Source organism: Pelophylax lessonae (assembly GCF_965119305.1).
Source record: "Pelophylax lessonae genome assembly, chromosome: 6".
NCBI lineage: Eukaryota > Metazoa > Chordata > Amphibia > Anura > Ranidae > Pelophylax > Pelophylax lessonae.
Window position 1 is genome coordinate 231,618,959 of NC_138773.1, and position 26,658 is coordinate 231,645,616.

Sequence of the window (26,658 nt, forward strand, 5' to 3'; positions counted from 1 at the left end):
AAGTGTCCTGGCGGCTCGGTAAGTAGCTGGCATTCTGAGGTGGGCTGCCGATGCGTTGCAGTCCTCTCGAACACCTGCCACGACTCCTGTGCAGGATCGAGGCAGAAAGGATTCCAGTCATTCTAGTGGCTATAGACTGGCCTCGCCGGTCTTGGTACCCCGATCTGGTACGGCTGGTTGCTGATGCTCTTTGGGGACTTCCTCTCAGGGAAGATCTGCTGTCCCAAGGACCAATCTTTCATCCTGCTTTACAGTTGCTGGCTTTGACGGCTTGGCTGTTGAATGCCAGGTGCTGAAGGTTAGAGGTTTGTCTGTGCTGTTGAAATCTAGGAAATCCACTTCTAGGAAGATCTACCATTGTACGTGGAAGACACACATTTCGTGGTGTGAGTCTCTTGGGGTTCGTCCTTGCTCCTTCTCGGTGGACCGGATCCTAACCTTCCTTCAATGGGGGGTTGAACAGCAATTGACCCCGAGTACCATCCATGGCCAGGTATGGACTTTGGCATTTTTTTCCAACGCCCTTTGGCCACACACTCCAATGGCGTGTACCTTTTTTTCTTTAGGGTGTCCGACATTTGGTTCCTTCAGTGGGGGCTCCGTTGTTGCCCTTGGATTTGGTGCCTTCAGCTCCACAGAAGACTCCCTTTGAAAATATTCAGGAGGTTTTCCTGCTTTCGCTGTTCCAGAAGAGGGCCTTTTAATGGTGGCTTTCACATCTGTGCGCAGGGTGTCAGAACTGGCAGCGTTATCCTATTGTTCACCTTATGATTCACAAGTATAAGGTGGTGCTTCACCCCTGTCCGTCATTCCTTCCTAAGGTGGTCTCTGACTTCCGTTTGACTGAAGACATTGTGTTGCCTTCCCTGTGTCCCAGGCCTTAACAGCCAAAGGAAATTGCCTTGGATGTGGTCCGGGCAATTGGGGTGTACCTGGCAGCTACGGTGTCTTTTAGGAAGTCAAACTCTTTATTGTGCTAAAGGACGGACCTCACAAAGGGTTGTTCGCTTCCTCTGTGACCTTTTTCAGATGGATCAGACAAACAGTGGTTTAGGCCTATTCTATCAGGGGTCAGGGTTCCTCCTTTCCCTGTCAAGGCGCACTCTATTAGGGCGCCTAGTGCTTTCCGTTGTCATGCGTCAGTGACACAAGTTTGCAAGGAGGCCACCTGGTCGTCGGTGCACACTGTTACCTGATTTGGCTATGGTTAGCCTTTGGGAATTTTTTTTTTCTGATGTTTTTCCCGCCCCTCAAGTTTAACTCTTCTTTGGGGCGTCCCAATAGTTAAGATTTAGGAGCTGTGTCCGTCAATGAACAAAAGAGAAAATTCGATTTTTGACTTGCCATAAAATCCATTTCTCTGATGTTCATTGATGGACACAGCACCCACCGCTATGTGGCGTTGGCTTCTTTCTGACTCTGCTTGTACCAAAACTGAGTGCCTATAGCTGAGAGTGGGTGTATACCCCCCTGGGACTGCCCATAGGCATAGTCAAGCTTTTTCCTGCCTAGTGTCCTACTACTGTATAGGGCAGTATAACCCAGTGGTTGAGAAGAATCAGAAGCTTTGTCCGTCAATGAACAGATGGATTTTACAGTAAGTCAAAAATCCCATTATTTCCTAAATGGTGTACATTTAGGAAATATTAATTTTACCGTCAGGTAAGCTTTACCTGTACGGAAAAGTGGCATAGCGGAGTTTACTACCACTGTAAGATGTTTGTAAAACAACCTTAGAGAAGACTAGACCTCATTTATCTGTAATTTAGCAGAGATTCATATATTAAAATGGACATTGCATGAACATGTAGTGTGAGAACATAACGGGGAAAAATATTCACTCAAATGGAATTACTAGGGTATGAGGAGGAAGCCGTATGCAAGGAGGAGGTCCATGGTTCCAAATTCCTATTACATTTCTTGGCGTGCCTCTGAGGTCACATGTTGGCTTGTAAAAAGGTACATTTTTCATTGATCAAGTATGTCAAATCTTAAATACAGATTTGTTGCTTCATTTTAAAGAAGATGATTTTTCTGATCTAAAAGTAGAGGAGATGTTTCTCTGAAGTTGCATTGGAAGGGGGCAGATTACATATAAATAACGCTCTCAATTCAGTTTGTTATAATGCCATACCGATTTGTAATTTTTAAATATTTCTATGTTTTTTCATCTGTATTTAGAGAAGTGCAGCAGCTCCAGGAGTCAGTTCGTAACTCAGCGGAAGTGAAATTTGCTCTACAGGTCTTTTCTGCATTCAACAGCACAAACTATGTGCGTTTCTTCAGGCTGGTCCGCTCTGCATCATATCTTAACAGCTGCATATTGCATGGCTACTTTGGCCAGGTATGGAGAAAGCTTTGATTTTGTTCACATGTTGATTTTAACTAATATTTAAAAAGGATATTGACTAAATGATGATATGTTTACATCACAGTACATATATGCTATAATTTTAATCTGGTCACTTGCTGGTTCCCTGGTTTAGGAATAGTTGCTATTGAGACAGAAAATGAGGGTAAACCTCATTAAAGTGGAAATTTACCCATAACTTATGACAAGCAACATGGCAAGGAACATACAAATTCCACAATCCACATTAATAATTATGCTCCCAAAATGAGTGTGTGCTATAAATTGTCTCCACCATTGCTCCTGTTTCTTCTTGCCAGAGGCTGCCATTTTGCTGAAGCCCAGAGCCCCTAAACAGCAGTAAATCATAAAGAGGAACTAAACACATCGATTTAATGGTTTCAAAAAATATTTACATTCCTGAAATTCTGGAATTGCTAACTGTCACATTTGCTTGTGTCCTCGTCCAAACTGTCAAACCATCAAATGGCTGGTGTCCTAACTGATCACACGTGCAACACCATTGCAATTGCAGATCATACAGAAGCAGCTCCCCTGGCTGTAAAGGATAGGAGGATTTAATTCTGCTTTAGCCGTCGTTCACACTGGTGCAATTTGTCATAAGTTTGACAGTTCCAAATCACATGACAAGTGACACCCGGTTGTCGGCAATAGAACCCTTCAAATTGCCACGACTTATGTTCCTGCGCTACTTTTTATCGATTTCGTTGTGACTTGCGTAGACTTCTGTTAAAGTCACAAGCCACAATGAAATCGGAGGCACAAATGGCACTTATCTGTGGCTTTCAAATCGCCCTGAAGTATCTTGATTTCAAAGCTGCACCAGTATGAAGAAGGGCTTAAGGCTGTCAGCAGATCGGCCTCTACAAACTCAGCAGTGCCTAAAAATAGAGAGCAACTGAGCATGTGCAGAGCAGGGTGAAACAGTGTATTACTTGTTTTTTAACAGTATAGACACTTATTTTTGATGTTTTACATAGCTATACCTGAAAAAGGGGACAGCCTGAAGTGATTTGTCAGGACCTATTTTTATGACTAAAGTTCCACTTTAATGGGGGGGAGGGGCAAGGTAATTTAAAAATGACTGTCTCTAATGCTGGCCATACACGTACAGGTTTTTGTTCAGGAATTTTCGTTTTGATAAAATTTGTTTGATTTTCTTATCGTTAGTGGGGTCAAATTGATCTCCATTTTCGACTGCAGTGATGGAAAAATTTGAAGGGGCAGGAAGGAAAACTTTTCTCAATCAAGGAATTTTCGAGCAGTGTATGTGGTTATCGTTCAGAAATTACATTCATTTTAAAACTGAATGTTAAAAGCAAAAGACAATTCTCAAACGACATTTGTCCATTTATCGAAATTCGTAAGAACATTCTCGTCCAAAAATCTATGTGTATGGCCAGCGTAAGTCTTTGCCAAAAAAATTTGAAAAGAAAATATGATTTTGTTTGGAGTGGTTTTAAAACATATAGGAGAGTTTATTATTAAAACAGATAAGAAATCGCTATTTTTACAGTTGCAGTAACTGTAGATTTATGTTCAGTGATGGCGATAACAGATGATATTTAAAATCTAGTTAAAGACTCTTGGAAGAAGCTTTGCTTTTTATACCCCACCTCAGCTGTAGATCTCTGCAGTTCATCCAGAGTGATCATGGGCCTCTTGGCTGCATCTCTGATCAGTCTTCTCCTTGTATGAGCTGAAAGTTTAGAGGGACGGCCAGGTCTTCGTAGATTTGCAGTCGTCTGATACTCCCATTTCAATATTATCGCTTGCACAGTGCTCCTTGGGATCTTTAAAGCTTGGGAAATATTTTTGTATCCAAATCCGGCTTTAAACTTCTCCACAACAGTATCTCAGACCTGCCTGGTGTGTTCCTTGTTCTTCATGATGCTCTCTGCGCTTTAAACGGACCTCTGAGACTATCACAGTGCAGGTGCATTTATACGGAGACTTGATTACACACGGGTAGATTCTATTTATCATTATTAGTCATTTAGGTCAACATTGGATCATTCAGAGATCCTCAAAGGGAATGTGTGTTCCCTTATGTATCGAGCAGACCTCGGTTTACACAAGTACATATCTTGTCACAGGGATGACCAGGAGGAATAAGAAACGGTTAAGTGGTTGTAAACTGTAGACCTGAAATATGAACAAAGCATATACCTCTATAGTGTGTACTTGTCTCGATCCAGAGCATTGTCATTCCTGTCCACTGCTTCGTTCCTCTGCTGTAAGCATGAGTCAATTCTGACGAGGTTTCCTGACGCCAAGAGAAAAAGGGTGACAGCGAGGGGACCTTCAGCTGAGTGACGCCTCAATTCTGGTTCTTTAAACTGTGTGAAGGGGGGTGTGCCAATTTTCTCCTTTCCACTCTTAGAGTTCTCACTTCAGGTCTCGGTCCCCTGCTTTAAGAGCTGCAAGATCCAGTATAAATTCTGTACTTTGAATGGATGTAGGGAAAAGATGGCTGTAAATAGACAGACAGGTACGACTTATATAGGAGGATTTGTTTCATCTGTGTGTGTATTACCTGAGGCCAATCCCTTCACTGGGTATATGTAAGGGTTTACAACCACTTTAAATTTACCTCTCAAGCATTAGACAGAAAATGAATTATCAGACCCTCTAAAGTCTCTTATTTTCATGTGTTTGCTTTCTAATAGCTACGTCGAAGAGCTCTGCAGGTTATGAATATTGCCTATACATTTAGTCCCCAGAGGCCCACCTTATTTCCGCTGGAGGAAGTAGTACGCCTTTTGTTGTTCCAAGATGCAGATCAAGCTGCAGGATTCCTCACAGCTTATGGCTTAAGTGTGTCAGATGGGTAAGTAGATCAAATATACAGTACAAGTGATATGATTTTTGACATTGTGTTTCATTAGAAAATCTTGGCTTTCCAAAACAAATGTGAACTGCCGGACTATAGAGAGCATCCTCTGTACCACATCGCTGCCATTTAGAGAAGTCTTGTATTTTTACCAATTAAGTTAGGCTTCCTCTGATTGGCCAAGGTGTGCGGATGAAATCTATCAGTTCATCTCTCTTCCTCTGCCAATCAGGAGGTTTTGTACTGATAAAAATAAAAACCCCCTTAATGCTTAAGATACAGTACAGGCGACTCTGGCCTGGCGAATCTGGCATTAGAAAGGATGTTGTTAGTACTGCTACTACAGTAGGTTACAGTATAAGCATTAGCCAGTTTCGTCTGGCAAATATAATTCATTTAGTACATGCTGGCTAAAATAAATTATTTAAAGTGCCAGGAAACCTAAAATTCTCTTTAAAAACTCGCATTGCGTGTAGTTCATTTAAGCAACCAGACTTCCCACTCACCCTTATTACAAAAACAAATGTTTAAATGATCCAATCTTGCCTGCTGATCTCTCCAGATCTAAATGTCTATAACCGAAATCCATTCAGACACACTTTCCTTGACTGCCAGAAAATCAAACTATTCTGGTCAAGTGCACCAAATGGTATTGGACATTTCATTGGCAAAAAAATATTTAAAGCTTTAATTAATGAACAGAAGTTTTATTCCACCATCAACTCTGGATGTTAAGTTTATGGCTTACCCATAAAATGTATAACCAGAGCAAAACCTTGGATGCTACCTGCAGTAAGTTATGAGGCATTCAATCAGTTAAAAAAAATGCATGCTACAATCTGTGTGTACAATCAACTTTAGATTTACAAAAACTATTTAATATGGGGACCTACCCAAACTAACCCAACCTATCTGTTATCTATCAGGCTATCTCTTGCACTACATAGTAGTTAAATTTTAAATTGGTATGGTACTACAATCAGATTGTAACCTTTGCGTGTGGGGTGCTTAACAGCAGTCTCATCTGACAACTCAATACAAAAGTGGGGCATTCTGAAAAATAAACTGCATTCCAGCAAGCTGTATTATAAGGAAGAAAGGTATCTACCAAAGAAGGCCACATAATGCCAACATCATGCTCCTGTTCCAGCAAGCTTTGACCAAAATTTTAGAGCTTATAGAGAAATAATCACCCGGACCCCAAGCTACTTTTCAGTTGTCCTCCATCTTATGCTCTCATTCCCCTCTCATTTCTTTTTGCTTTCCCAACCTATGTACAGTATGTCCAAGTTATAAAAAATAAAATAGAAAAATGATGGTTGTTCAAAGTAAATAACTAATATAGTATTCACATATAAATATTTTCTTGTTTCTTTTTAAGTTTTGTAGAGATAAACCGTTCTGCTTTTGCCGAACCTGAAGCTCCCTTACAGCCGAAGAAGAGTCCATTAATCAGCCACAAATGTAATGTGTCTGTGGGACAGGTGGTAAATGGAGCCCCACTATCAACATTCTCTTTGCACACACCTGTGTGTAGCTTTGACGTACAGAACAGATATACAGGATTTACCAACTCAGCTGAAATAGCAGTTAAGTCGGGACAAGAACCAACAGGTTAGTCAAAAAAAGTGAAATTTCTCTACAATTGACAATCAATTTTTAGCTACTTAGAAGCAAAGCACACCATTGAAACCCAACTTCTGAATGACTACTATGGCTTGCAACACATGTTTTTTATTATATGTAATGTGTATCCAAATCCAAAAAAGATAATTTTATTTATTGCAGCTTACTAGTCTTTAGATGTGGTAGCTGCATTGGTTTTCCCTATTTTCTTACGTTACCCGTTAATTTTGCGAATAACACACTTCTGTCCAATATGTTCACTCCACTGTATTTATGCAGGGAGCCACGATTGTCACTAGGCCATTCTGATTTGGGCTTCTTGCATGTATCTCTTCATTTCCATTACATGGGAGGGTGGAGGAAATCGTTTATAGAAGGATAAGAGCATTGTTTGTGTTTGTGCAGTTCAGCTCACAGTAAATGACAAGTACACTTTTCTGGCAAAATCTACAGGTACTTACTGTACTGTACTGTATTAGCCTAAAAAAACAAAAAAAACAAAAAACAAATGCACCTCCACAAGGACTGGTAAGCTGCAATGTTTTTTTTTCTTGGGTTAAGCTATCCTTTTCCCAGGTAATTTTCTAGAACCGCAATCTGACAGAGGATTGGTTCCTCCCTCTGCAGGAATTACAGGAAGGTTAAAAACCCCTCCCACTCCCTTATCCCTCTGTTTAGATTGAGTTTCCTACCATCCAGAAAGCATTGTAACGTTTGCTGTTGTAGTCATTTGGTCAATGGTACCCAGTTCTTATGCCATTTGGATGGGTCGGTTAACATTGCTCCTCTTTATAATCAGAGGGGTCTCCATACTACTCCCAGGACATGACCCCAGAAGCTCCCTGGGCCGTGTGCCTTTACATCCTATTCATAACCCTGGGGAGTCTTAAATTATAGCCTGCACTTGGTCCCTAGTGATAAAAGCAGTGTTGGTTTACATGGGTTTCATCCCAGTGGGAAGGTCACCTTCTGGGAGTGGTGGGAGTGGAGTAACCTGGTGCCATTAATTATGCTCCTGCCACCCTCCACTAAATTATTTTCTTAGTATGTTAACATCATAGATGTCAGTGCAGTTTCGGATACTCCAGACATGGTAGACCAACACCTGTGGCCACGGGGTGCTTTGGAGGGAATGACAGCGGGTGTCTGTACGTGATGACATAATCCTATTAATGTGTTTCGCCCACCAATCAATGCAGGCTTTATTGTTATAAGCCATTTTTTCTACTGAACCAATTTCTGACCCTCCTAAAGTGCTCTCTATTCAACAGAAAATGTGCAGAGGTCTGCAAGATCTACAGGGAAAGTAATGGTAAGAACCTGAAAATAGGATTTCCCTTCAGTAAAGGTGATCTAAGAGACATTTTTTAAATGTTCTAAGCTGTATGCTGCTTTATCACAAGCATCATAGAGTGCAGACATTTCCTCTTAAGATTTTGCCAGTATCGTATATCCAATGGATTACCAAGTGAAAGCGCTTGTAAATAGAACCTTGGATGACGCCTAGTCAGCCATGATAGCTGCCTTGACGGCTACCTCGGTGCAAGAAATGTTGATCTTTGGCTAAAATGAGTCTTTCAAAATCTGTCTCCGGGTGCTTTGTTATATCCTGCCAGAAGAGCTATTTGGGTTAAACTCTGGAGCAGAGACTTGACCCCTAAATCGAAATTGTGTGGAATTCCTTTTGTAATCAACTCTTTGGTACAGGTCTGGACACTGACCTATCCAGGTCTGCTGAAAGGGGCAAGAAGTTTCTCCAAAAAAAGAAAAGGCAGGTGCATAAGGTTTTTTCATGGCCCAGAGAACCTGAACCAATTTGGATTTAAGTTTAGAGAGCAAAAGAAGTGTGTATTTAATAAAGTATAGCGTAAAGGAGGTTTGCACTTGATTCCTCCAGAATCCTACAAAATTAACTCTAAAATGATGTCAAGTCTAGCATTGGACAAGCTTTCACTGTTACCCTCTGTGGGTAGAAATTTTTACACAGATCTTCTATTTTGCTTATCACAAAGGAGAGTTTAGTGTTTTGATTTTCTTTTTTTCTCTCAAGGCCACAAGGAGACCCAGGGAAGGCAACTGGTCTGAGTGATTGCATGTATACCTTTTTCCCTTACAGGAAATAAGCATTTCTGTACCCAAAGGTTTTTCTCCCATGTGTTTGTGGTTCGGAAACCCTTTGGGCAACACAATGATGATCACAAGCCTAAAGAAGTTAAGTTCCTGGTGTACAGGAATTTCAGAATGGAAAAGCATTTACAGTTTACCCAAGACCCTTCAAAATAAAGGTTTTATGATCACCTTGCTCCTGCAAGATGAATAATCTAGCATGTGCTGATTAATCCAGAACATCAAAGATGCATACGTTTTGAGGCGCTGACAGAGTAGAGCGTTTGTCATTGGCAGTTTCTTGCATTGCCATTCAGTCTCTCAGCCACCCCAATAATTTTTACTAGGATTCTGGCAGTCATGTTTTATCTGAGGCTTCAGAAGATTTTTCATTCTTATTTGGACAATATTTTTCTGTTCATTAATAAAAGAGAAAGTGGTGGAAGATCTTCAAGTGATCATCCTCATTCTGGAAAGATTATGTTGGCTGGTCAAAAAAGAGAAGTCTTCATAGATTCCAGACAAGAATCATCCTGGGCTATCAAATCAACTCTATAGATCGTTTTTATTCTGGACAAAAAGATCTCCAAGATTCTATTCGTGACACACCACATTGCTTAAACAGAGGTCATCGCCTTAGGGTTATTTATGAGATGCTTGGGGTTTAGGACTTCCTTAATTGTGGCCTTAACCTGGGCTTGGTTACGCTCAGGAGTCCTATATCCTTTTTTTTTTTTATCCTAATGAGATTGACAGAAAAATTCCTTGGACCTGGGTGTTAACATCAATCCAGAAGTCTGCTGCAATTTTCATTGGTGGATCACAAAAGATACCAGCACTTGGGGTTGGGGATCCCACATCCAAAGAATTCATGCCCTGAGAGTTTAGTCTCGAGATTGATTCAGGGCCTCTTCCAATCTCAGGAAACCAATGGCTATAAAAGAGACATTACTGAACTTGCAGTCAGTTATCAAAAACCAAAAGATAAGTCTCTGACAACGATACTGCTGTAGCTTACCTGAATCGCAAGACCGTTGCCAGATCTCACCCTTTTTTGCTGTTGCTTAGGAATTTCTCATTTGGGTGGAATGTAACATCACCTCTGTCTCTTCAGTTCACATAAAGGGATCTTCGTGTCTTAGTAGGCTTTCTCGTTCAAATTAGCATCTGGGAATGACATCAGGAAGCATTTTTTCAGATCTGCAAATGGGCAGTGCCGACTGAACTTTTTCACATGCAGGGCAAACAGGAAAGTGGAGCATTTTTTCTCTAGCAAAAGAAAAGGATTCTTGGGGCATTGATTCTTTGCATCCAACAATAGATTTTAAAACTGGGATATAAATTCCCTCCCATTTTCCCTAATTCCTCTGGTTCTACTACAAAAATTCAGCTGGTTCAGGTATGGAGTCCCCTTCGTGTTCCAAGAGAATGTGATTTTTGGATCTTTAAAGATTTTAGGACAAGAGCCCTTGGCCTCTGCCATTCAGGCTGAACCTTCTTCTGCAAGGACCAGTAGTGCATCCCAGACCAGATATTTTTTTTTTTTCGGTTGACAGCCTCGATCTAGAGAGGCAGATCCTAAAAGGGAAGGGTCGTTCAGACGATCTTCATAAAAGTAGGAAGGTGTTCACCAGGAAAATGTATGCAAAGGTATCAAAAGTTCACGGTGAAACCTCATGGTGCTGAAAGAAGAAATGTTCCCTCCCTTTAAAACCAGTTATCTTGAGATTTCTTCTAGATGGGGTAGACCAAGCTTTAGGTCTTTGAATACCCATTGGGTGCAGGTTTCCACTCTAACCTTTTTCATTGACCTGAAGCTGGCAGAGAATTGACTACTTGAGTCTCTGCTCTTCAACAAAAAAAATAGTACCCCCTTGGAATTTGTCTAAAGTTCTGAATAAGTTAACTAAGCACCATTTTTGAAGCAATTTGGGATGTTTTTTTATGTTTGTAACCTTCAAGAGGGCTACCTTTTTCATTCCATTTTCCATTACTATAGCCACAAGGGTCAGGGACTTGCAAACTTAATCTTCTGAGGAATTTTTATGTAACTCTTTCAGACAGGTTAATACTGAAACCAGATTCCACATATCTACCTAAAAATGACGATATTTCATAAGACAGAAGAGATTATACTGTCCCCTCTTGTGACAACCCTACAATCAAAGGGGAGAAAGCTTCCATTCTCTGAATGTGAGGAAGTGTTTTCTCAGTTTTCCAGAGGCTACCAGAGGATTCATTAGAACAAGTAATCTCCTTTTGTGTGTTTTTTTTTTTTTTTTTTTAAAGGATTCCTTTTATTGTATGTAAAAGATAGCAAATACAAACTGTAGTGAAAACGTTTGCATAAACAGATAGCATGACAATAAGCAAAATGTCCATTAAACGCAGAACCATCACATAAAGGAAATCTAAATTAACCACAATGATAAAAAAAGGGGGGAGGGGGGTAAATACACATTAAAATTATACATGGTGAGCCACTCCCTTCAGGCACTATAGTGTGTTCAGATTGTACCCAAAGAGACCAAATTTTAATAAATTCTATATTGGAATTGCTTGATTAATGCAATCCAAAAAGGTACATCAGGGGGGATTTGCAGTTTCCAGCGTATGGCTATGAATTTTTTTAGCATAAAAGATCAGGGGCATAAGTTTTAGTGCGGCTAGGAATAGTATCTTTTTACCCAAAGAGACAACTTAAAGGATCACAGTTATTGGGCAATTGCGTAAGATTACTAAGGAAATCTGTGACTGCAGACCAAAAACTTCTGATAGGTGAGCACTCCCAGAACATATGTTAGAATGTACGATCGGCCATGGTACATTTTGCACAAATAGAGGACAGCTTGCCAATGCAAAATAGAAAACTGGGTGTGTAGTAAGACCTGTATAAAAATTTAATCTGGATAACTTTGTCCCTTGAGGAAATCGCCATGGGGTTTTGTAAAGGGAGAATTTCCTGCCACACTTCCTCTGTGAGGTTCGAAACTTCCACTCTCCAGTGGGATCCATCAGTTTTAGAATGTAGTAAAGAGGAGTAGTAAATGGACACCAATTTTTATCATAAGAAGGGTCACAAAGAAAATTTTCTTAGAGGGTTGGAGAGACACATTAGTCAAACCAAACTGTGCAGCCACAATATGTCAAAATTGGAGATACCTAAAATGGGCAGTGGAGGAAAGGTTATAGTTTTGTTGAAAATCAGCAAAGGTGCAAAAGGCTTCCAAAATAGATGAGCCTCATTTTACTCTGTGTCTAGCCCAAAATGCTCCATCAGTTCTACGGTGGAACTCTTAAAAACGTGGATTATGCCAAAGAGGGGCGTTGGGGGGAATAATCGTTAACTGACTTAGATGTGGTCAGTTTAAAAAGCGTAAATATATGAAGTGTCATAGACCACATGCTAGTACCAGGCCTGCCCAAAGTAGATTGACAATGAACTCAATTTTGCAAGGATTTACGGAGGTAAGAATGGCCGCCTCCAAAGCTGAGGCAGCATTATTAGCCTCGGGATAGAACCACCAATGTGCATGAGCTACTTGAGAGGCTCTATAGTAGATTAGGAGGTTGGGTACAGCTATACCTCCTTTTAAAATAGGCAGCTGTAAGGTATGTCTAGCTTTTTTGGCAGCCCAACCTCCCCATATAAAAGATGTAAGTATTGAGTCAATCTCCTGAAAGCGATGTTTGGGAATGGGGATTTACTCAGTTAATAAAGCTAGGCAGGAAGATCATTTTAAAAATAATAATCCTGCCTAGAATGGTCAAGGGCAAATTAGCCCAGAGTTTGTGTATTTTTAAGCCTACTTAAAAGTGGATCTAAATTATTGGTGAAGTAGGTTTTTGCACCATAATGCACAGGTAACGGAGATTATCAACAATCAGCAAGGGACAGTAGGTCTGAAGAAGACTGTAAGGCATTCTGGTCTAAATGAAATATAATTGATTTGTCCCAATTAACGTGGAAACCTGAGAAGTGACCAAATCTTTGAATAACTGTTAACAAATTAGATAAAGAGGAATGGGATCAACTAGATAAATGAGCATGTCGTCTGCATAACGTGATACTTTTTCTCCTAACCTATTAATGACTAACCCAATTATGTTGGGATTAGAACGTGTTAGTTCAGCCAAAGGCTCTATAACCAGGGCAAATAACGGTGATAGGGGGCATCCTTGCCTGGTGCCCTGCGTTATGAGAAAAGAATCAGAAACATAGTTATTCACCCGTATTCTAGCCTGTGGTTTGCAATAATGCAGTTTAATCCACCGTAAGAAGTTCCAAAGCCAAATTTTGCGAGTACCTCCTGTAGAAAAGGCCACTCTACAGAATCAAAAGCCTTCTAGCGATCCAGTGCCAAAACAACCCTGGAACCCATAACATCATGTGTGGCCTGCATATTGGTAAAAAGTCTGCGCAAATCAATAGAGATGGATCTTCCTGGAATAAGCCCAGTTTGATCCGAGTGCACAACAGTAGTGATTACTTCATTTAACCTTCGAGCAAGGATTTTGGCAAAAATTTTAACATCGAAGATTATTTAACGAGATGGGACGGTATGATTCACACTAGAGATGGTCCTTATGTGGTTTTGAATAAGTACAATTAACGCCTCAGTCATAGAGGGCGGTAAACCGCCCTCATCAAAGGCATAGGCAAAGACCCGAAGTAAAAAGGTTATTAGAATTTCTTTATATTGTGAGTACCACTCCACAGGGAATCCGTCCGACCCCGGTTTTTTATTAACTGCAAAGGATCAAATGACTAAGTCGATTTCCTTGGTTAACAGTGCATCCTACCACCATAACCACTATAAAATTTGAATTGGCCATTGGTCATGGTGGTTGGTGTGTTCCTTTTTAATATCTCTCAGAAGAAGTAAACAAAGTACACATAGGTTGAATGCCGGGCAACATCAGCCGGTTCATTAAAAACTGGCTGAGATTGGGCCCGTGTGTATGGCAGCCGCTCCGACAGAAGCTGGCCATTTGGCATGCACAAAAAAACTGCCTCCTAACTTAACTGGCTCCTAGATTTCAAGCAAATTTGTCAAGCCCTGATATATAGGTTTACTAAAGTATAGGGTTTTCCCATAAATTCAAATATAAGGATACTAAAACATCCACCAGGGTCTGTTTTGATATGTTTAATAGAGATAGGGACAGATTTAGCTATCAAAATAGAGGTGCTACGGGCATAAGTGGAATAAGTAGAATTAAGAGCATAAGCAATTTTGGCTAGTTTAAGGGCCAGAACTCTAGAGCCTTGGAGATAAGTCTTCTCGAACGACAACATGTGGGCTATGACGAGCTAGGTATTCAAATACTAAAGAGCAATTTACTTTAGGATTAAGCCACCCTGACATTCCAAGATCTTAACTATAACGTAGACATGGATTAAGGGTCAAAAACATAATTGACACCAGAGTATACCATAAGTGTAGCAGAGGTGCCCATAGTAGTATACTCGTAAACCAAGGGTAGACATATGCTAAGACAAGCAGTGTGAAGGTCAAAGAAACGGAATTATGCAACGGTCGACCGTATATAATGATTGGACATTAAAGTATATAACAAAAAAACAATAATGACCTAGTCCTGTAAAAAACAACAAAAAAAAAAAGAACATCCCAAACACTCCCAGTCCTGCAATCCTAACTATTGAGCGCTTTAATTCCCATACCCAAAACCAAGTAATAGGGAAACGTAGATTAGCCCGTCAAGGGAAAGGGCATATGTTCAGGTGCTGAAACTGAAGGATAGAGAAAAATAAAGTCCAGTAGCAGACTGTGACTGCACAACTGTAGAGTGGCATATTGATCGAACCTGGGTTATGACCAAAGCACATCACCAATTGTGCCCTTCTTTTATAGGCTGAATTCTGTATAGCCCATATTAAAACAGAAAAACTTGAAAAACTGAGTTACAACAGGGCAGTAGTAGACAGTTCCAACAAGAAAAGGCCTGGCATCCAGGATTAGCAAGGAGGTTAACGTCTATCTCGACGTGCCGAATCTGCAGGACCCAAAGTTTCTTCTACCCACTGGGCGGCGTCCTGGGGGTCTTTGAAGAAATGAACCTTGCCTTGATGTATAATACGTAGCTGCGCAGGGTACAGCGTACTGTAGGACAATTGTAGATCTCGCAGCTTCTTTTTCACTGAGAGGAATGATACTTGTTGCTTTTGTGTAGTAACCGAAACATTGGGAAAAATGGTAATGGTACTGCCATTGTAGGAGAGACGACCTTTCTCCATGGCGGCCCTAAGTACAGCTTCTTTATCATGATAATTTAGAACCCTTTTGAGAATAGGAGGGGGTGGTGCTCCTGGTGGTAACAGGCGTAATGGTACTCTGTGAGCCTTCTTTATAGCAAACAATGGCGAAAATATGGTGGTGCCAAAGGTAGTGACAAGCCACTGTTCCATAAAAGATTCAGGGTTCTTACCCTCTGCGCCTTCCGGAATCCCCAAAAAGCGTAAATTATTTCGCCATAGGCGATCTCCTAAGTCAGTTCGCTTATCAGTGGTGGCAGCATGACCTTTTTTGTAAATCACCACAGAAGCCTGCGGCTAACATCCTCCAGGTCACCAATTCGCTGTTCTGCAATATTGACTCTGTGGCAGAGATTATGCACATCCTGTTTTAGAAATGACAAGTTTATCCGGACTGAATCTCTCTGGGAGGTCAGAGTAGCTTGACAGTGCTGTATGGCTTCCCTGATTTGAGACCTGATCGGTTCTGGAGGGGTGCCTGTGGGGTCAGCAGCAACAGGAGGACACAGAGGACATTTCAAACAGGCCGTGCAGGGGCAACAGAGGACTCGCCCTGGGAGGTGTAAGGCTGTATGCATGCCAGCAGCAGAGCGGCAGTGTCAGGACCACGAGGCAGGTCGGCACCATCTTGCCGCGGCTCATGAGGAGGGAGAGGTGGCTTGAAACGCGGCGCCGGCATTGCCAATTTTGACCATCCCTGCTGTATCTCTGGGATAGCTGCAGGCAAGAAGGAATGGTGGTGGGTGTAGATCGGGCACAGATCCGACTGGATTACTGAAGTATTCGTGTGGTCGGAGCTCCGAGATTCCGCTGCTTACATCCGGAAGTCGGCAACGCCCCCCTCATCTCCTTTTTGTTTAGTGGTCTTAAAAAGGGTTTGCAGGCTTCCAAAGCCAATATTGCCAGTTACATTAGACAAGATAAATCCCTCATTTTATAAAGGATCACAGGTACCATTCAGGAAAGTGACTTGTGCTCATATAAAAATAACAATTGTGCAAATTTGTGAAGAATAAATATATCATCAAGCAAGTGACCCTTGTTTCTTCAAATAAAAACATAAATTCATAATATATGAAAGTGTTCCATGCAATGAAAAATCTTCAAGATCCACATCCAAAATTGAATAGCTATATGGCAGTCCAGTCTCCATAGAAAAAATGTACTTGCTCCACCTTCAGTGTTAAAAACCACCACCAAGGCTCACTTCATCACTCGCAACCAGTGTTTGGGTAGTTACTCAAAAAATGTAACTAGTTACTTTACTAGTTACTGCATGTGAAAAGTAACTTCACTACTTATTACTTTACTTTACTCTAGATTGCTCTTTACCTAGTAGCCCTGCAGCTATATAGATCACTTTACTTACTAGAGTGATCTCCTACTGTAGGCCCTGCTACTACAGTGGTCTCCTACAGTAGACACCACTACTACATTAATCTCCTACAGTATGCACCCCTGCTACAGTGATCTCCACTAGCTTCCGGCTGCTTATTGCAAACAGGAGGTCACTTGCTCAGAACAGCGCCATTCGGGGAACATCACCATCATACTGAGGTGATTATAATTGTGCTCTATGCAATATTGAAAAACAAACAATGATGGGCCAGGGTTGGGCTAAGCTATAAGGGTTTACTTTGCCTTTACAATAACATTTCCCATGCATTCCAGTGCCCCCAGTACATTAAAAAACACCACTCATGTTTTAATAAGCTTCATTTCAATGTCATACCTGTTCACCATGATGAAAAGCCTCTCCCAAGCTGTCAAAAAAAAAAACTCTTATGTAGGCGACATCCCCCCTCCCCCCACTTGTGCTGCCTAGATGGAAGGAGGTGCCGGACCTTGGGCATGCATTCCCAACTTTGCAGGAACGAGCACTCTTGCTCATTGGAATCCACATTGTGCTTTCTCCTTCCGTAACACATCACTGAGGCTGAGCTCAGCCGCTGCTGTAATATAGGAATAGGATTAGGGAGCAAGGCGCATTGAACACATAGATCTTCTTCTTATGAGGCCGAGTGCTCAATTGCTCATTCCTGCAAAACTGGGGGCATGGCTGAGCACTGAGCAGCCAGCATCCTTCCGTTCCATCTAGGAACGAGGGGCTGTCGCGACACTTACCTGCTAGGGACAGACTGTGCTAAAAAAGCGGAGCGCTGCCAGCCCGCTACCTCACTTCTTCTCCCTCACTGTCTGTCTCCGAGTCCATGCCCACGGCTCCTGCGGCGGGAGAATTACTCCGCTGACGAGGAGGGCAGAGCAGAGCATAGGCTAGGCAGGCACTCAGGCAGTGGGCGTTCCGGCCCGCGCCCGGCCGGAACTTCATGTGCAATGCAGCGACTGTGCTGCTTCATGTATACCTACGCGCCCGAAAATGGAGAAATAGTTCGCCTCCTGGGAAACTTATTTAAGGTAAAAGCCCCTGGGAATAAAGCTGCCCTGATGATTGTATGATCTCACGGCTTGAGTAACGCAGGAAAGCGCATTCCTCAAGCCATGTAAAGTAATTTTAGTTACCGATCTTACCAATGTAACTCGTTACATTACTACGTTACCAAAAAAAGTAACGTAGTTACTGTAATCCGTTACATTGTAACTCGTTACCCCCAACACTGCTCGCAACAGCTAATGGATCACTGCACAACAAGTTTTTGCTTCTTGAACACTGTTGGGTATTCCTTAAAGATTTGTGGCTGCTGATCACGACAATTACATCCAAATTTGCCCATTACATACTGTTTCTTTGAAATCTTCAGTTTTTTCATGTTTTTTTCTTATATTTGTGTCCACGAATTTTTGTTTCTGTAAGACCTATGAACAATGTTTTGTGCAGGCTGAGCATGTCCAGGCATCAAATCAGGCCAGGTTGGAAATTTTTCTGTGGAAGTATGCAGCCAGGGCAGGCCTGGAGCCAGCTTGACACTATCTCAGCAGGCTATAGAAGTGTCCTGCATACACAGATGCTGTTCATTGGAATAATATAGACTTTATAGTGTGTACGTGATGTTTCAGAATTTAGCCTTGCTCAGTAGTAGAGATGAGCTCAGGCGTGTTCGAGTTGCTACGTGCCCGATCCCGCCAGGAGGTCAACACTGCACTCCGCTAGTCAAAGGCAGCAATACATTTCCCGATCTGTGCAGCTGCGGATCGGGAAATGTCTCACTGCCTGTGATTAGCGAAGTGCAGGGTCGGCTTCCTGGCGGGATCGGGCACGTACAAACTCGAACACGCCCGAGCTCATCCCTGCTCTGTAGCACTGTAACAACTAAGTTAGATGTTATAGATGTTTTACAGGACAATTGGTGTCAGTCGATATGTCTCGTCAATGTCGTAACAGCTGCGGTACACTCTGCTAAATTTGTGGCGAATATACGCTTGTTTATCAGAGACGCTCGACTGCTCTTGTGATGAAAGCATATCATCTGTACTTTAGTTTTTAAATTGGTGATAAAGAGAAGGAATGGGCGCCTAACATTTGTTGTGCGACGTGTGCTGTCTGTCTGTGAGCTTGGCTCAGAGGCACGGGAAAGACAATGCCGTTTGCGGTCCCGATGATATGGCAAAAACAGACCATGTGAAAGGCTGTTAATTTTTTTTTTTGACTGTGTCTGGTTTCTCTGCCAAAAACAAGAAGTCAATTGAATACCCTAATATGTCTTCAGCAATGAGACCTGTGCCACATTACGACAGTCTTCCAATTCTGAGACCACCTGAGGAATGGACCTTAGACAAACTTCTCAAAGCATGCAAAACATTGAAGTGCAACATGTCACTCGAGATTAATTTCCTCCACTCACACTTGGACTTCTTCCCTGCAAATCCTAATGCTGTCTGTGAGGAACACGGTAAAGGGTTTCACCAGGACATTGCTACCAGGGCTGGCCCAAGACATTATGCTGCCTGGGTCCAAGAATGAAATGCCTGCTTCCCTGCAAATCCTAATGCTGTCTGTGAGGAACACGGTAAAGGGTTTCACCAGGACATTGCTACCAGGGCTGGCCCAAGACATCATGCTGCCTGGGTCCAAGAATGAAATGCCCCCCCCCCCCAAAAAAAAAAAACGCTCACCAAAAGGACCACATGCATTATTTTATATTGTGATAATTAAAACTAAAATTAAATTCATCAGGTAGTCAGATTTACAGGCAAGGGTAGCATACGGGCAGGCAGGGGTAGCATACGGACAGGCAAGGGTAGCATACGGACTGGCTAGGGTAGCATGACAGTGGGTTCAGTGGCAGTGCTGGCGAGGGATGGGGAAGAAACTTCTTTTCCATGTTGCTCATCAGTAGGACAGGCCATTGAAATGAATGGGCTGCCTTACATGTGATGCGAAAAAAGCTAAACTGAGTAAATGCAAAATAACAGATTTTCTCTAAATAACCAGTGTTCATACAATTGCACTACCATGTAAATAACCGTGAACACTGTGATCTGCTCTGTTTATTGAGGATGGTTAACTTGTATTGTGTTTAGGTAATGTGGGGAATTTAGCCTTTGCTAAAACAGTTTGGATAACAGAGGGTGAAATGGAATGGTCATAGTTTGTTAACATTATCTGTACATACACAGAGTGTGGGGCATGTTTATGTAGTGATATGTGGCAGCTCCGGAGATGTCTGTTAGTTGTGAGCAAAGCTGCAGACTCTGCCGACTCCCCCACACACTCCCCTGCTCTTCCGATCCCCCATTATAGCTGAATCATTCCCATCTCTCTGCAAACAAATCCTCCTGATTTAGTCCTGATGTAAAACTGCCAGCTTACCTATCCAAATCGACTTTTCTTAGAACATCAGCTCACCCCCTCCTTGCATAGTGTCAGCATCACCCGGCTGCAGCTGTGCCCCACCTCCGGGTTTTCTGAGCAGATGAGGGTACAGATGGAATGTACAGGAGACTTCTGGGGAGATAGAAAAAAGTGTCTAGGAGCTGTAGCGGGACATTCACGGCTGTGGGCAAGTATGTAATCTGCATTATATGTTTAGGGTGTGCACGCCTATGAGTTGTACTCACTTTGTCTCCGCCTCTGTGGTGTTTGGCACTGGCAGCAGTGACACCTATGCCGAGATCAGGAGATGGGCTCTCTTCCAGCCTTTCTCACTTCAGTCCTCGGAAGTCAGCTGACCTTTTAGTCTCCACCCCCCCCTGGCCATTCTGTGAAATTAATGGGCGGCCTCAGGCTTCAGGGACAGCTCAGCTGCTAAAGCCGCTTTGTGCCCCCACTCACTGGGATGCATCATCTGCCCGTCTGGACAGGAGAAGACTTATAGCTTCTCCCATCCAGAAGTACCCTTTCCTTTTGGTGTCCCTAACATGCACAGCCAGACAGTGAGAAGGGACTTATGTGTAGTGTAAGCGGCCATGCACACCACTGCTAGAAAAAAATGTGGGCGTCAATTTACTGCCCCCCTTAAACTGCTGCCTGGGACCAATGGACCCAGTAGGACCCATGGTAGGGTTGACCCTGATTGCTACGATGAAGAAACGATCTCAGGGTAGCTGGAGTCAGTCAATGCTGACTACTGTTGTACACTGCAACGTGATGCAGCGGACGTTGAATACAAACGCAAATCAGGAGCAAAACCCCTTTAATTCTGTTGAATTTAATAGCGTATTAGAAACATAAACACAAATACCTTATTGCCGGTAAAACTGTATTTGTGCATACCCTACCCACTGGGTACCTGTCACAATTGGCAAAAACTTTTCACAAAAATTGTGCAGTTCAATCAGCATGTGCATGCATGTAGGTATATGCATCTAGCTGTCACAGAAAAATATGTTCTTTCAGGATAGCTCTGATATTGTCTTTTTTATTTTGCAATTTTTGAACCAATATAACAAAAGGATTTTCATGATACATTTATTAGACCAGAGGGAGCAGATGAAACACTCATTGGTGAGGTTTACATTATGTGCTTATGTCAGTTAGGATTTGTAGTATTGTCCTCAGTTTGACATCAGTTTAAGGCTGGCCATACATGTTCAATTTTCTTGTACAATTTTCTGTTAGATTTTCCACAAACCACATAATATGAGGTCAAAGCTAAACAACACTTTCACTTGTATCCAAGTAGGTAGGCCTTTGAACTACATAGTTGAAGGTACATTTCAAGAAAATTGTACAGAAAATTGTATAATGTATAAAGACGCTTCTGACATTGTTCAAAATTCATGGACAAATGACCTGCAGTTTGTCTGCTTCTGAACTGCATTTGATCGGCTTTGAATGGGTAGGTTTTGCTGTCCAGTTGACTTGTATAAGAATGTAAACCCTGTCAGACACATACAAAAGCCCTTTTATGCAGGATGTAAATAATGTGGAGGCTTTACTGCTTTATACCAATGCTTAAATTAAAAAATAAAAATTCAACCTATGTATGTTTTTTTTTTTTTTTTTTTTAGTTGTTACAGATAAACCAGAGGTCAAAGACTCAGTCCCTGAAGAGAGGTCTATCAAACGTACAATTGTGCTTCTAAAAGACAACCAGGAATCTTCGTCTATTCCTAGTCAGTCAGTCTTCCAGCCCATAGTGCCGCCTGAGGTCCCTCCATCTCCACCCAAGCCAGCTTTTACTGATGAGGTACTTTGTAAGATGCAACTTTGGTTAATAACATGCTTTCATTTGCCTTTCTTACATAATAATTTTATATTTTTTTTGCTAATATAGGATGTTGCTGCTGTGTTTAATGAAATTGTGGAAGATGCAATGAAAGATTTAAGTGTCGATATCAGCCGAACAGTAGCTGATTACATTTCTGCTGCACTTGGGTAATAAAAAATACTATTGTTTGAATGTCTGTGTTCGAAAAAGTGAAGTGGAGAATTTTTGACATTTTTATTGCTATTTAATGATACTTTTTTACAATACTTTTACAGAGAAGCCTGAACCATTTACGTCAGTTCTACCAAAGTAGCATACGACCTAATGTAAATTCCCGCAGTCATACAAACACTTTTTGAGCGTTTTGAGATTGTTGGAGAAAACCAGAGCAGAAGAAAGAATGTAAAAGTAGAATAACCCTTTAAAAAGCCACTAAACATAAACCTATATATCCAAGACAACATTTGTGGGCTTCTGAATATAAAGATATTTATTGTTTTGAAAGATGTTTTAGCACACAGCTTTGTTCCTGCCCAACTATCTTATAGAGGAAAACATACAAATTTTAATCTCCCTTTCCTAAAATGGCCGCTAATGTAAAAGACTGAGGAGCTAACTTAAGTAAACAGAGACTGTGAGGACCAGATGGTCCCCGGCTGTCTCCATGACTCTCGGAGGTCAGGGCGCAACGTGATGATGTCACGCTCGGCCTGGCAGTTTTCAATACTGCAGCCAAGAACATTTTTTTTAATTTTTTTTATTTTAGGCTTTCTAGCCTGTAGGAGAGACCTGAGGTCTTATTGAATATAAAGAGGACCTATCCTGCACTATTCCTATTACAAGGGATGTTTACATTCCTTGTAATAGGAATAAAAGTGTTAAACAAAAATTAAGAGAAAGTGTAAAATAAAATAAACAATAAAAAAAATAATTTAAAGTTCTCCCGTCCCCGTGTGCTTGCACACGGAAGCGAACACATGTTTGTCGCAGCCACATATGTAAACGGCATTCAATCCATACATGTGAGGTACCGCTGCGAACTTTAGAGCGAGAGAAACAATTCTAGCTCAAGACTTCCACTGTTACTCTAAACTGGTAACCTGTAACCATTTTTAAAGTGTCACCTATAGAGATTTCTAAGTACCGAAGTTTGGCATCATTCCATGAGTGTGCGCAATTTTAAAGCGTGACATGTTGGGTATCCATTTACTCGATTCGGTTTTATAAATCCCCCCCCCCCCCCAAAAAAAAACATTTTTGAAAAATTGCTGCGCAAATACTGTGTGACATAAAAAGTTGCAATGACCGCCATTTTATTCCCTAGGGTGTCTGCTAAAAAAAAAAAAAAAAAAATTTATATATAATGTTTGGGGGTTCTGAGTAATTGTCTAGCAAAAAAAATTATGATTTTTACCTGTAGGTGTGGAGTGGCAGAAATCGCCCGGTATGGAAGTGGTTAAAGTCAAAACCTTACAATTGTAAATGATGTGATGTGTTATTTCTTTTGTGCCAGTATCCAGTTGCCTTGCTGAAGGACTTTTCTGCATTTTTGCTATTTTTAGAGAGTCATCACTGGTGGCTGACCGGCTTCTAGCAGAGGTAATCCTGGATATGTCAAGCACTATTACAAAAGAAGAGGTGAAAGCAGAGACCGAGAGAGTGTTGGAGGAAAAACGAAGAAAGGCAGAGGAAGTCAGGCATGTTTTATAGCCGTTATAAATCACCAATTTTAAAATATCTACCAACTGATCATTTTTTTTCTTTTAAGTTTTTATTGTAGTTTATGATTTTGGGTTAAAGATTTTAAGTGTGTAATATCAAAGTACCCGAAGTAGTACAGGACCCTTTTTCTAAGTCGGAACGACTTGTGTCGCTCTTATTAGAACCGGTCCTGTACTACACTATGGGACTCAAGGTGCGTGACTTGTCAGGCTGACCAAGTCGCCTGACAAGTCGTACTAGTGTGAATGGAGACTTACACTGAAGAAAATTATAAACGCAACACTTTTATTTTTGCCCCCATTTTTCATGAGCTGAACTCAAAGATCTAAGACTTTTTCTATGTACACAAAAGGCCTTTTTTTCTCAAATATTGTTCACAAATCGGTCTATATCTATATTAGTGAGCAATTCTCCTTTGCCACCTCAAAGGTGTGGCATATCAAGATGCTGATAGGACAGCATGATTATTGCACAGGTGTGCCTTGGGCTGGCCACAATAAAAGGCCACTCCTAAAATGTCTAGTATTATCACACAGTACAATGCCACAGATGTCAAAAGTTTTGAGGGAGCGTGCAATTGGCATGCTGACTGCAGGAATGTCCACCAGAGCTGTTTCCTGTGTATTGAATGTTCATTTCTCAACCATAAGCCGTCTCCAAAGGCGTTTCAGAGAATTTGGCAGTACATTAAAACCGGCCTCACAACCGCAGACCACGTGTAACCACACCAGCCCCGAACCTCCACATCCTGCATCTTCACCGACAGCCACCCGGACAGCTGCTGCAATAATCGGTATCCAAAGAATTTCTGCACAAACTGTCAGAAACCATCTCAGGGAAGCCCATCTGCATGCCCCTCGTCCTCATTGGGATCTCAACCTGACTGCGGTTCATTGTAACTGACTTGAGTGGGCAAATGCTCACACTCGATGGCGTCTGGCACTTTGGAGAGGTGTTCTCTTCACTGATGTATCTGAGTTTTTACTGTACAGGGCAGATGGCAGACTGCGTGTATGGCATTGTGTAGATGAGCAGTTTCCGGATGTCAACATTGTGGATCGAGTGGCCTATGGTGGCGGTGGGGTTATGGTATGGGCAGGTGTATGTTATGGACAACGAACACAAGTGCATTTTATTGATGGCATTTTGAATGCACAGTGATACCGTGATGAGATCCTGAGGCCCATTGTGCCATTCATCCACGACAATCACCTCATGTTGCAGCATGATAATGCACGGCCCCATGTGGCAAGGATCTGTACCCAATTCCTGGAAGCTGAAAACATCCCAGTTCTTGCATGGCCAGCATACTCGCTGGACATTTCACCCATTGAGCATGTTTGGGATGCTCGGGATCGGCATATACGACGGCTTGTTCCAGGTCCTGCGAATATCCAGCAACTTCGCATAGCCATTGAAGAGAAGTGGACCAACATTCCACAGTCCTCAATCAACAACCTGATCAACTGTATGCGAAGGAGATGTGTTGCACTGAGGCAAATGGTGGTCACACCAGATACTGACTGTTTTTCGCCCCCCAATACAGTAAAACTGCACATTTGGAGTGGCCTTTATTGGGACCAGCCTAAGGCACACCTGTGCAGCAACAATCATGCTGTCTAATCAGCATCTTGATATGCCACACCTGTGAGGTGGATGGATTATCTCGGCAAAAGGTTCTTTCCCCCATTCTGTCTCTCATAGTTAAAGTGTACCTATGATGAAAATTACAGGCCTCTCTCTCATCTTTTTAAGTGGGAGAACTTGCACAATTGGTGGCTGACTAAATACTTTTTTGCCCAACTGTATATATAATATAATCTCCATCCGTCAGCAATATAATAGCAACCAGCCTTTCTCTCAGAAATATCCACATCCAGCAGCCTTTAAATGTGGCTACTGTGCCCTGTGCTACTCCCAAGTGTGGTTTAGTGGCATGCAGCAACTTCTGGCACCAACTTGGTGCAAGTTTTTGCAAGCCGTACTTATTCTAAATTTCCTGATTTTAAACAGAGCGGTAAAGGAGAAATGTTTTCTATATCAGAGGCTTCTGGGTACACAAAATTATGGACGGATAGGGGTGTGTCCAAATCTGATTGTTGGGAGGAAGGGCATATTGATGTTACTAATATTTTCTACTGCTAAATCAAGTCAAGTGCAACTACTCCTTTAGTCCCAGTGTTTAGTAGTAGTCCTGAAACCAGTGGACTTACAGTATTCAAAGCATTTGTTTTACCTTAACTCATGACTTTCACAGGTTTTTTTTTTTTTTTATTATTATATTTTTTTTATTGGAACCTGTTTATTAGGTAAAAGATTTAGATACCAGTTATGCAGAATGTAGGTTTTGTGTCTTTGGTCCAATGAGCTGCCCACCTACCCACTTAAAAGTCAGGGTTTGTTTATCTTTGCTGATAGGTTTGCAGCAGCTCCTGCTGTGCGTTTCTCTCTGGGAGCATGGATTCTTGCTAAGAAGTATAAATACAGCACATTAAATGCAGCATGTTTCAGAACATTGATTCTACTCTATGACCGTTACTAGCATTGGTTCACGTATACAAACAAATGGCAAGCACACCAACCTATAATTGGCCCTTTACAGCAAGGAGCACATGGAAGGGCAATGCATGTCAAAAAAACAAACAAAAATTCCCAGTTTACTTGCCAGCCTGCAGCAAACCAAATTGACCCTGTCTAAAAGCTCACTTTAAAAACAAGGGGTTTAGTTTGCACACATTTGCAAATACATGCGTAAGCTACAGAGGCTATGTCAAGGCACCTTTGTGTACTTCAGTATGCCTGGAGGGCAACCCCCTCCTTTAAAGGTAAAGGGATGCATTGGACACCCAGCAATAGCACAATGGCAGTGAAGAAGCGATAAAGAGAAGAGAATCTGGCAGGCTAGTACCAATCAACTTTGGTACATTTAGTCTGCCCATTAACAGTTCAAATCTCAGCCAGTTCCTGCTGAACCTGCCGAGATTCGAACCGCGTATGGCTAACCTAAGTTTGTAGAAAGTGAATTTAGTTACTGCAGTTACATATCATCATTTGTCTTCAATGTGTCTTCTCAAATAAAAATGCATGTTTTCAATGTTTTAATAATTTATTAATT

The 26,658-nt window shown here is 41.7% G+C and overlaps 1 protein-coding gene across 1 annotated transcript in view; it reads left to right on the top strand.

The window, feature by feature from the left end:
- The window catches only part of MCM3AP (minichromosome maintenance complex component 3 associated protein), a gene marked incomplete at its 3' end in the record, with an annotated part of 108,259 nt that overhangs the window by 33,066 nt on the left and 48,535 nt on the right, over positions 1–26,658 (top strand). The window contains 6 exon segments of the mRNA XM_082261772.1: positions 2,182–2,344; positions 5,041–5,201; positions 6,586–6,818; positions 21,622–21,800; positions 21,888–21,988; positions 23,384–23,518. Coding sequence (XP_082117898.1) covers positions 2,182–2,344; positions 5,041–5,201; positions 6,586–6,818; positions 21,622–21,800; positions 21,888–21,988; positions 23,384–23,518 — 972 coding nt within the window.